This window comes from Python bivittatus, unplaced genomic scaffold (assembly GCF_059951505.1).
Source record: "Python bivittatus isolate LINGU-HERP-01145 unplaced genomic scaffold, Pbiv_v1 ctg000580_np1212, whole genome shotgun sequence".
In the NCBI taxonomy this organism is placed as follows: domain Eukaryota; kingdom Metazoa; phylum Chordata; class Lepidosauria; order Squamata; family Pythonidae; genus Python; species Python bivittatus.
Genome location: NW_028277087.1, coordinates 22,106,015 through 22,118,205, shown reverse-complemented (window position 1 = coordinate 22,118,205; position 12,191 = coordinate 22,106,015). Strand labels below are relative to the sequence as shown.

At 39.1% G+C, this 12,191-nt stretch overlaps 1 protein-coding gene and 1 long non-coding RNA gene across 12 annotated transcripts in view; one reads left to right on the top strand and one right to left on the bottom strand.

Moving 5' to 3' along the window:
- The window catches only part of LOC107326301 (uncharacterized), a 40,103-nt gene extending 35,960 nt beyond the window's left edge, over positions 1-4,143 (top strand). For all 10 annotated transcript variants that reach the window (XR_003085540.2, XR_003085539.2, XR_015797670.1 and 7 more), the window contains one exon: positions 3,738-4,143. This is a non-coding gene — a long non-coding RNA (uncharacterized LOC107326301). The remainder of the gene's footprint in view (positions 1-3,737) is intronic.
- PPP1R36 (protein phosphatase 1 regulatory subunit 36) overlaps positions 1-7,951 on the bottom strand; it is a 33,088-nt gene extending 25,137 nt beyond the window's left edge. For both annotated transcript variants that reach the window (XM_007435624.4, XM_088149760.1), the window contains exons 1-5: positions 7,818-7,951; positions 6,791-6,855; positions 6,024-6,119; positions 4,140-4,258; positions 2,120-2,186 (exon numbers count right to left, since the gene is read on the bottom strand). In XM_007435624.4, the coding sequence (XP_007435686.1) occupies positions 2,120-2,186; positions 4,140-4,258; positions 6,024-6,119; positions 6,791-6,855; positions 7,818-7,865 (395 nt within the window). In that variant the 5' untranslated portion in view covers positions 7,866-7,951. The remainder of the gene's footprint in view (positions 1-2,119; positions 2,187-4,139; positions 4,259-6,023; positions 6,120-6,790; positions 6,856-7,817) is intronic.
- Positions 7,952-12,191: the final 4,240 nt, after the last annotated feature.

The following is a 12,191-nucleotide window of genomic DNA, read 5'->3' as shown; positions in this document are numbered from 1 at the left end:
TACCTTTTCTAAGTCATCCTGATTTCCTGTGAGGTGCTGAGTTCCAAAGAGAGGTTTATTGCAAAAGGCCATGGCACAGCTGCCTGACACAAGGAAGAAGGATGAGATAAAAGTGAAACCCCATTTCAATCGGGATTTTATCCAGGATTCAGCACTGAGACTGCTTTGGTTACGTTGGTTATATGACCCACACCGCAAACTAAGTTGGGGGAGTACGGCCTTGCTTATCTCTTAGACCTCTAGGCAAATTTCAGTACAGTGGCCCTGAGCACCACCGTCTGGGTGGTCTGGCAGGATTGTGCCTTGATATACCATTTTTCAGTGGGTTTGATCCCTCCTGTTGGGATATGCCCAGAAGGTGATGGCTGAAAGATTCTGTTTGACATCACTGGTTTATGGTATTCCCACAGGGTTATCTTATCACCTATGCTGTTTAATATCTACATGAAACCCCAGGGGCAGGTCATTCAGAGCTTTCGAGTGGGAGATTATCAATATACTAATGACACCCAGTTCTACAGCTCCCTAATTTCTAATTGCAAGGAAGCAAGCAGTATCCTTCAATGTTGTCTAATCTTAGGTTAATGAGGGAGAACAAGCTGTAATTAAACCTAACAAGGCAGAGGTGTTATTAGTAAGGAAAACACAGGATGCTGGATTGAGGTGATGCTTGGTCTAAATAGGATTACACTCCCCCAGAAAGGGAGGTTTTGCAGTTTGGGAGTGTTACTTGACCTCTAGCACAGCTACAGCTAGTGTACCAAATGTGATCTTTTCTGAGTCAGTCAGATTTAACAAGAGTTATCTATGCCTTGTTTATACCCCATCTTGATTACTGCGATGTACTTTATTTGGAGATACCATTGAAATGTGTCTGGAAACTGTAATTTGTGCAAAATGCAACAGCCAGGCTGCAACCAATACAAAGAGCAGGGATAATATGATGCCCGTACTGAAAGTTGTCTACCAGTCACAATTTAAGATGCTGGTGTTGACTTTACATCCTAAGTAGTTTAAGGAATGGTTAACTGGGGGCCACTGCTCCTGCTATGAGCCTGCTCAGTTACTTAGCTTACTGGAAGAGGCTCTTCTGAAGATGTCCCCACTGCCAAAAGCTCAGCTATTGGGTACATGGGAAAGAGCCTGTTCAAGCTATGGAACATATTCTTAAGAGATGTGTTTGGCTTCCACGCTTCCAGTATTTAGGATGATGGTAACAATATTTTTTTTCACAAATGTTTAAATGTTAATTATTTTATTGACTGATTTTAATTTTGATTTTAATTCTATTACTTTTGTTTTATACTTTGTATCTTTGCTGTTGTATGCCATCTTGAGTGTTGGAATGAACAGAAAGGCAGGGTATAAATTCAATTATAAATTAATAAAGAAACAAATCAATAGACTTCAGAATATGCAAACATGACTGTCGCAACTACTACTCTTTAAGTTGTTCATATTCTTAATAGTAAATGGGGAGCTAAAATAAGCATTATTTCATGCCATCTAGTGAGTTCATAAGAATTCTTCAAGCAAGCAACAACCCCTCTGGAAAATCCTTTCCACTAAAGCATATCAAGGGGAAGCCAGATATTATTTCCCAGAGTAGTTGCTTCATGTCAGGAATGGCTTGTCCTTTCACCCCTTTTCCTATCTTGGAATTGTATTTGCCAGAGATGTCCAGTTGAGGCCTCAGAGCATGTGCAGCCCCCAAAAGCCTTGATGGTTGTCCTGGAGACCTCCCAAAGTGCTCATCAAACTATAGTTTTTAGCGTGGTAGAAGGAAAAATGTAACACTGGAGCAGAATAACACTACTTATGTTTAATTTTAGTTCAGTGTAGATATGAATTAAGTTAATTCAGTTTTAGTCTTTTGCCTACACTCTAATTTTGGAGTACAGTCCCCAGCATGCTATACAACAGTTAAATAAGACTATCAGCATGAAAAAAATTATGTACTTCTTGTCCATGTTACATAGTCTACTCAGGATTCAGATAGATGACAATGAGAAAATGGGATTTAAACAACTTGCCTTAACTTACAGCTTCTTATTTAAATTTCCTGTTAAACAAAAACATACAAGCTTCTAATCATATAACAGAAATACTCAATATGTACCTCATAACTAAAGAGAAAGAAGGAACGTTAAGGTAATCGTCTTCATGTGCCAGAAATAAAGCAGCATCTGAAAACATTCACAAGAAAAGAAAAGTGTAATTATCCAGCCTGCTTAATCCAACCATTCCAGGAGTGACATCTGTAGCAGAAATTTGGGGGCACCTACCAAGGCCCTCCACTCTGCAGGAAGCCCAATCTAATGCCCAGAGTCTCCTGGGCCTAATTTTCTTCCAAAATGCCACTGTTTACCTGCCTTCTTTAAACCAACGAGCATTTTAAAAAATGGGACAGAAAGTAGCACCCTTCACAGAATATTCCAAACAAATAGACAGCAGAAGTAAGATGATGAAATCTATAGGGTAAACTCGGTCAGTTTATTACAGTCTTAGAGCCGTACAAGAACTGTGTCCATGAGTGATCTGTGATCTGTAGGTTAGGGGCTGGCATCTTGCCCAAAGGCCCCCAATCTGTACGTGGGACAAGACTCATCTCCTCCAGATATGTCAGACTACAGCTATCATCATATCCAGTCACTGTGGAAGCTTGAAAAAAGTCAGGCTGCTTTAATAAATAAAGATGCTGTTTGAGTGAGTTCTAAAGCATTTCTGAAAACAGTCCTAGAAATAACTACTGTTCCCAAATCATCTATACACCTTTACAGATGAATTGAAATTTGAACTAGGTTTAAGTCTGACCTTCTATCCTTTGGACTAAGCTACTTTTATTATAGATTCCTATTTCTGGTACATTTGATAATGAGAGATATGATCCTTTCTTTAAAAAAAAAATCTCCAGTGAAACAAAACAGTAAAATGAGATACATCAATAAGGAATATAAAGACACACTGTTTTCCCCTAACATTTTCAAATGTACAATTCTGGGAGGACTGCCTTGCATGCTTTTTGAGAATTAGAATAAACTTTTATTAAGAAATCAGAAAAGTAAAATATATGTAACAATTGAGTCTTACTCTTGATTTTCCCCAGATTCCAAAAGCAGGAGAAAAGGGACAAATTATTTAGGGAAAGCATTATCATTCATTAAGGAATGTTCTTTTATTTGTCCCAGGCTTCCCATGAGTCTGCATTATGAAACCATAAGCAGAAGCCCAACCATAAAAATCAAAAAAGTGAAACCATAATAATACTGTAACACAGAGAAGTTTTCTTTTACCCTCTGGTACTCTTGTTCTCTTTAATTATAGTTATTTGCAGGGCAGGCACCTGTCAGTTGAACACCTGCTCTTTATTCCCATCTACACTGCACAGAAGCAGGCAACCATTTTTATGAAGGGTAGCATTCCTACAGAAGCAATCAACTGGAGAGTCTGCTGCTGAATGTCAATGTTGGGTAGGGCTAAAGCCACAAATGTGTGTGCCCTCAGTTTTTTCTACCCAGGATTCTCTTTTCTCTCCCTTATTCTCTCTCCTTTTTTCCCTTCTCTCTTCATCTGTGTGCAGCATACTGCAGGAAAGAGGCAAAGACCAAACAAGTTGGGTGCCCACTTCTATTGTAGAGGAATATTGAGAAATGATTTTGTCTTTCATCCAGAAAAGTACCTAGTTTACTCATTTGGGATTAAAAGTTATGTCTATGCTATCTCTTTGTGATTCTTAGGTATACTGGATGCAAGCCATTTATGTCACATAAACAAGTAAGAAATCTTTCAAACCATTTCAGATATGGCAACAAAATGAGTGGAATCTGGATAGTATTAAGAAGAAAAAAGGTAAAACTGTCCTCAAGTTAGGCTCAACTTCTGATGAGTACGTGGTCATATCCATGGAGTTTTCTTAGCAAAAGTACTGTACAATAGTAGCTTGTCACTGCCTTTGTTCAGGATGTTTTTTTTCAACTTGCCAGTCCAATCTATAGCCTTGGAATTCCTAAACAGTTTCCCATCCACATACAAACTGGGCCTGGCCTGGATTTGTTTCCAAGCCCAACCAGGTTAGGCAGTGTTCCCACCTGCTGAAATAGATATTTAGTCAATCAGTGCAAACACTTTCCCTTACTCACACTTAACATCTTCTAAAGTTATGAGTTCAGACTGTGCTCTCTTGATTGGCCGAGGGGATTTGTCTTCTCGGGGAGAAGCATGCAAGGTAAACAGATTTCGAAAAAAATTATGACTTGGCCTACAATGAAAAGAAAGAATAAGGCGCTTGTTGTTACATCAGTTTAAAGGCACAACATACAACAGCTCTAGGTAACTCAAGTTCATAGAAAACTAAGGTAGTGTTGGGGTAGATTGTAAAAGGCAATGAAGAAAGTCTGAGGTCAGTTTTTCTATTTCAGTCTATACCCTACTTATGCAAAACTTGCTTATGGTGCGCAATAACGTATAGGGTAGTTCTTATAATATAGGTGAGGAACCCTTTGCATAAATGAAAATGGAGTAAAAAAAACTTACTGGTAATTAGCATAAAAGGGGAGGACAGAGAATACTGCAAACTTTATAAAACAGAAAGTTTTTCTACACATAGAAAATGATTTATTCCTCCAAACTGGGATGTAAGGAATCAACAGAAGTAGCCCCCGTCAACTGATTCAGGAGCAAGATTTTAGAATATCCTTTGTCCAGCCTGACTCTTACAGGCCAGTTGATATTCACAGTATATAACACTGAAATTATCTCTTCCCCACACCAAGAGTCCTGGGACACTAAAAATCAAGCTGGCTCCTATCTGCATTTTCCTGCTTCTTTATCTGCCCAACACTATCTTTTTCTGGGTTCAATTTAGTCCAGAGGTGGGTAATGTTTTTCAACCTAGAGCATCGCATATTGCCTTTGCGCCTTCCTTCACAGAGGCTTATGCCACCTATTTTGCCTCTTAACCTCCCTCCATTCCCAAATCTGAAGAAATTGCGTGTGTGTGTGTGTGTGTGTGTGTGTGTGTGTGAGAGAGAGAGAGAGAGAGAGAGAGAGAGAGAGAAATGGGTGCTTTAACTCTTCTATCCTTCCCAAAGGCCAAAAAATGGGTTTAAAAAATCAGTTCTATTCAGTCTAGGCGAATCATGATCAATCATCAGCTCAGAGATCTGAATTCTGAGACCCAGAAGCATTTTATATACATTAAGCCACTTGACCAATGGCAGAACAACATCAGGGTTTTTTCATCTTGTGTCCCAATTGAGCAGAAATTCTCTGAGAGTAACTTCTAAGCAAGAATACACTGGATCACCATTCATGTACATGCTATCTATAATATGAAACAAAAATGCCTAAAATGTAGGTTCCTATTGCTCTCTGACAGACTGAGAAATAGCTGCAAGCCAGTACTTTGCTCAAGCACATTCATGACTGAGGAGGAACAAATAATGTATATCCTATAACATTGTAATGCCTTAGACAAAAACCCAAATGGCTTCAGATTCCACCACCCCAGTCCTCAAATGATAAAAATAGTATACTGCCAATCCTCTGTCCTTTAATAATATACCTAATGGTAGCCCCAATCCCAAGAAAAAAGGGATAGTTTGAATTCAGAGTCAAAGTTACGGACAATTTTTATTTGTTGGCCAACATAACATTTTATTGTTTCCATCACTGGAAATTGTCTCAGAGCAAGATCACATAGGAGGTTGCCCTGTATCAGATTATTTGTCCACATTGCATCTATCCTGCCTTGGACCAGCTCCTCAAAGTGCCAGGCGCAGAAAGTTAAATTCATCTGCTGTCTTGACCCATTTGAAACATCAGAAAGAGTTTCCATATCTTTCTATGCTGAGCAATGATCATCCTCAAAAGTCCAGACAATCTTCTGAACCATCACCACCAGGCAGTACTTGCCCAGGATTTGAACCCAGGACCTCTCACATTGTAACTGAGACTCATCCACTGCCAAAATTACAAACCGTGGGTGGACAGCTGACCTTCTGTTGGTTTCTAAACAATATCACCTCTCCAGTGGCTTTGCTCCAAGTTCCTGAAAGTGGATGGTCTTGCCTTTCTTATTCTTCTCCTTAGTTTCCTTAGGTTCTTCCTTAGGCTGGGCACTGCAGTATAAAAGAATCAAATAACTGTGGATGAACAGAAAATTCATCTGCATAGAGTAATGCATGCAACTACGAAATGAAATTAGTAGAATATTCTCCATACTGGTTGCCTCAGAGGGACTGGACTAAGCACTCATAGCTCCTAGTCAGCACAGTGATCTTTATGCTGGCTGGAGGTAAAGGGAGCAGTAGAGGGCGCTAGACAATGAAACTGAGCGTTACTTTTATTATTATGTGGGAATAACTCTTTGGCTGATTTAAAGTATCCTGTGCCATTACTACATATTTTCTTACCAACCAGCTTATCTGGGGATAAAGATATAATCCTACCAAAATTGAGAAAATATGAGCCCTGATTTACAATTGCACACACAGGAATACATTCAGTAGGCAATGGAAGGATTTATGAGAATAAAAATCCAACACATATGGAAGCTGTCAAGTTGGAAAAGGTGGGGTTAAAAATATTTCTATTGCTCTCAGCCATAGAAGCTGAGAAAAGAAGAAGCTCACCGAAGTATTGATGATTGATACCTTTGGCATTGCTCGTTGTTGATTTGGTCCATACACTGCTTATAATATGTGAGGCTTTTTTGTAAATTGGAAGCAGTGTAAAAACATGGTACATTTAAAAATAAAGCTGAAAGTCAGAGAAACAACTGAATCCTTACCATGCAAATTCAAGTGTTCTAGTATCTTCTTTCCAGTACCACAAACCAGGGTTAACTATGGTCAACTGTAAATATTTAAAATACACAGTAGTTCAGAAATCAGTTAAACTATAGCTGACATGTCAAATTTGCAGTCAAGAACTTAAATGAGTTCATACAATAGCTGTGCAGACTTATCAGTTTAGATACTTATCAGACAGTATCTATTTTTTTTAAAAAAAATGCTTATATCCAAGTACGCAAAATATGTGGGCTAGTGCAATCACAGAGGAATATTAAGCAATCACCTGGAGTGCCAAACCTTATAGGAGCAACCTGCCTATGTGCTAATTATCTTGAAGAAAAAGTCTGCCTGCACATCAGGAGGTGTATGGGCAGCACAGTACAACAATTTCTTGGATTTCACTCACATAACATGACTTCGCCTTGCAACTGTAATGTCCTAAATTAGCCTCAAAAGTCCCGGCGGGGGGGGGGGAGGCGGTTGCAGAGGACAAACATTCCACTGCCAAATGCTGTTTTATATGGGCTGCACAAATTTGCACAGCAGCAAAGAGGTATGGCTTTCTGTATCTTTAAAATCCTGCTCTGTTAGCTATCTGGAATTAGAAAAAATAACTTCTATATTAGTACACAATGGAAAACTCCACTCCTCTAAACTATGTATTGCGCCTATTTCAAAAAATGCCAACATGGATGTAATCCTTAAGATGACTGTTCAGAAGAAAGCTTTTTAATTTCAGTGGGACTTATTAAGGTATATAGTTTATACCTCTTTGCTGCTGTCCAAATTAGGGCAGCCCAAATAAAAGGGCATTTGGCAGTGGAAAGTTTGTCCTCTGCAAAAAAAAAAAAAAAACCCGACTTTTGGGGCTAATTTAGTGGACATTTAATAAAAGGCAACACTGCCAACAAACTCAAACTGACTCCTGTTGAGAAGTCCTGGGACGCGGGGCAACAATTTCCCAGCGTACTCTTGCCCCAAAGCCATCTCCTAAGAAGCACCCAGATTCAGGGTCTCACTTACGGGCAAGAAAGCTCCCTTGGGCAGCTCCAGAAACTGTAGCTGCGACATGCTGCAGAGGCTGTTTACCGGAGTATCCTGGCGACCACTCTCTCGGCGCGCGCGAGCCGCCCCCGCCCCCGCCCCCGCCCCCCGCGGGTCCCGTCGCGCTGCGGAAGAGCAGAACCGCCGGGGCGCCGATGACAGTTTTGCAACGGGGGCGGGGGGGCGAGAGAGGTCTCTCTAGACAACGACGCACAGAAAAGTACCAAAATGGCGGCAGCTGTCCGGAGTAGAAGATCGGCCTTCCCTTTCAATTTGGGTTGCTTGCTTCCTCCCACCACCCGTTTGTCTGTGAGAGAGGAATAAGTCAGTAGGTGTGACTGAATCATCTCGGTGTGGATACTGAACTTCGGGGCTGGCATGTTTTATTATGGAAAAGCACTAGGTAACTTTGGGCCAATCATTTCTCAGGCGAACCTCCCTCTCGTTGCAGGTGTCAGCTTGGAAAAGGAGGCGCTGCGTGGGGTGCCTCGAGCTCCTCCAGGAAAGACGAATCTTGCTTCTCCGCTTTAACCCACCCCTTCCTAATGTTACTGAGCTAAGTCAGGGCACTTTTTGTACATGTAGCTCTCTGGGCTTTCCTCAGTTCGATGCCTCCAGGGTCCACTGGAGTCGGTGCCTATATATAAGAATAAGAATTGGAGAAGAGCATAAAGTATCAAGATCTGAAAACGAAGTTGAAAAATCATGGCATAAACCGGCAGTGGTGGTCCCAGTGGTTATCAGCACACTGGGTGCCATACCAAAAAAAACCTTGGGTGGCACATAGAAGATCTGTACATTGACAAAATTTCCAACTGTCAATTACAATAGTCCACGCTGGTTGGATTCGCACATGTACTATGCTGATATATTACAACAGTGTTTCTCAATCTCAGCAACCTTAAGATGTGTGGACTTCAACTCCCAGAATTCCCCAGCCAGCATCTTAAAGTTGCTGAGGTAGAGAAACACAGCATTACAACATCCTAGGTTCTTGGGAAGAACTTGATGAGAATGAAGGCCAATACCAGCTAAAGAACTGGCAGCTGTGATTTCACATTGTTGTATAATAATATTATAATATTATAATATTATTATAAGTATATAAGTATAATTATAATTATATTATAATATTATAAATTATTATAATAATCATGTCCAGGCAGCTATTCTGAGAGTTGTGGTCCAACAGTTTGGAAAGCTACTGTTTCAACAGATCCTGCATCTACTCAGCAGTAAGCTTCATTTTGCTGGGTAGGATAACTATAAAGAATAAGTTGGGAAAAGAGGAATACACTGATAACTGGTTGATTCCAAAATAAAGAATAGGGACTGATTTGGGTCAGTTTGCAAAGAGTATAAAGAAGTTTAATATTAATCTGCATTTTTTAAATTCTTAGCTTCTTTGTTTTTGATTCCAGTACAAGCAAACCTGCAGTACCTTCATTCAAGCTGAGAAGAATCCTTGACACAGATGACTGGACTCTAGCTTACTTGTTTGGGTGATACCAGCAATTTGCCCATTAGAAATGAAGTTCATTAATGTCTCTCAAAACTGAAGTATTTGTTTGCATTGCAATTGTTTATCTTTAGGTGCTTGTAATTTGTGGATTTTGTTGTATTTTGGGTTGTTGTTTCCAAAGTTTAGGTGCTTTGCCTTCAGTGTGTAGGTTTTTCTCTTCCTTTTGTAAACCTCACATAGAAAAAACTGTGATGCTCACTGCTTTAGAAATGTAACAAATAAAGATTAGATGCCAGATACCATCCTTAGGTGTGCCAGGCAAATACCAGTATTTGCAGAGACAAAAGGGGGGCTGTTAGAATATTAAGCAAAAATAACACCATTTTAGAACAGAATGAGAAGAAACAGCATTTGAGTGAGGCAGGAAGATCACATAGATTTGAGCAGATGTAAGATAAAGAAGCAAATAGTCACCTAAAAAGTAGACAAAGGCATTCCTAAGCAAATATGTGCCTACTGTTATGCACACACTAAAAAGATACAAATAAAGTATAAAGAGGGGTATTTGGCAGTAGTTCTATGCAGCTGCTGCCCAACCCTGCTTACTTGCTGTACTTGAACTTTTTAAATAAAGAAATCCTGATTCTCCACCAGTGTCATCAGGCATCTTCTTTTCCGGCTTGGAACTGAACAAAGGGAAGGGTTTTTTCTTCCAACAAGTCTCAGATCCTTTGAACGCCATACTTACTCCCTGAAAGAGCAAGCATAGAATTACAGGCATAATTCTGATAACAGACAAGATGTATCTTGAGGTCAGCAAGCTGACTACCACAACGATATTCCAGCCCCTCAATGAATTTTCACATTTCGTTTTTTTAAAAATTTAGGATTTAGTTACCCAAGCATACAGGCATATCAAAGGACAGTTCTGTTGCCAATCAGTATCAAAACACTTTGATAAAGAGCAAGGATTATTATTAATTATAAAAATGCATAAAATATTATGTTTTCTTCATACATAATCATGAACCTTAAACATACCTTGCTGTAAAATCTGTGACTGCAGAAACAGGATTAGATGCACATTGGCTCAGCCAGAAGAAAGCAAAGTGAGTTTACAGTTTGCCTATTTCTATTCCTAAATCTATCTCAAAGTCCTCTTCTTAATATACATCACTAAGTACAACTGTACAGTATTTGCAAAATTTGCTCAAGTTTTCCCTGCTCTTTTGCTTGGGCTCTGTGACCTTTCCTGAGAAGAGCACAGTGTTCTTTTGTGTTTACAGTTGCTATTGTGAACTGCCAAGGATATTCTGGAGGTTTGGCAGCAACAAAGCATATTTATTAAGAACAAGCAGAGAAGCTGATAGGGAAACAAGTTAGGCCTTGTAATTGCAATGGAAGCAGAATCTCAAAAGGAACTCCAAACAGAAATGCTCTGTCATCTGCTTCTGCTTGTTAAGGCTGCAGTGTCATGTCAGCTCAATAGATCAATTTGTTAAAATTAAATAAAATGTGCCCCCAATTAAATCAATAATAACCAACTAGATGCCTCTTGTTTATGTTCCCCAGAAGTTGGATTTGAGAGACCTATTGTCTTTGATTCTGGAAGCAATATATAGATTTGTTATTTAGTAACTAATTATAGCCTAATCTTCTGTCAAAAAGTTTAACTTCCTTTTTAAGCTATTCCAACTTGGAGACTCACAACTCACAGTAGAAAACCTCAGAGTTTTTAAATATGCTTTATAAAGCTGGTTGTTTTCATGTATCCCAAATAATCTATTGCCAGTTTATTCAATTATAACAAGTTCTATTATGACAAGTAACAACTTCACAAATTATATAATTTTACAAACCTTTATAAAATCCAACCCCTAACAGCAGTTCAACAATAGCATCGGTTAGCCAGAGAGGTAGTCGACTCTCTTTCACTGGACGTGTTCATGCAGAGGCTAGATCTTTGGGTGGTTTTATTTGGATTCCTGTACTGGGTGGAGTGGGAGGTGCTGGACTCAATGGCCTAAATAGCACCTTCCGATTCTATGATTCTGTTATTTTATTTATCTCATTTATAATTTTATATACCTTTATCATATCTTCCTTGCTCACCAATGCTTTGGTCATTTTAGCTGTACTTTTCTATCACGTTTGTGGGTTTCTCAGTTGCAACTGGTTGTCCATTATGAAAACAGTGCTATAGAAAAGATTAACAGAATATCCAATATGCTAACCCCATCATATTTTTGCTATGGCAGTTGAAATTGGAAGACTTTCTAAATAACAAAATAAAATGATGTATGGACATTACCAATTTAGGCCATAAATAAGATCTATATCTTGAATGTTCTTTTACCTACTTGTCTTAACATATCACTACACCCAGATCCTAAAAGATGACCAGAAATTGGCATTGAGAATATGTATATCTCAGCTATGGGGATTCTATTCCCAAGCTCCCCTTGTTGACAGAAAATGTATAAAGAGTTCTTTTGATTTTCTGGTGTACCTATAAATAATGTATGAGGATTAAAAGTAATGCCTCATTAACTTTAGTTTAAGTAGGGATACATTAATAAATGAAACAAGAAAATAATCCTTGAAATTAGCTCTTCTGTTAAATGTATTTACCCTTCTCCACATAATCACCACTATTTGCTACATACCTCTGCCAAAAATGGACAAGCTTCTATCATGAAATAAATCCACACTTTGTCTCTTCGACCACATCCTGACAGTCCTCTCCACAATCTGAATCAAACAGATGCCCATGAAGATATTTCTTCAATTTTTGGAAAAGGTAGAAGTTGCATGGGGCCAGGTCTAGACTATACAGCAAATGGGGTAAGAGGGTAAGATCCAACTTGGGTGGTTTGTGAGGTATGAAGCCT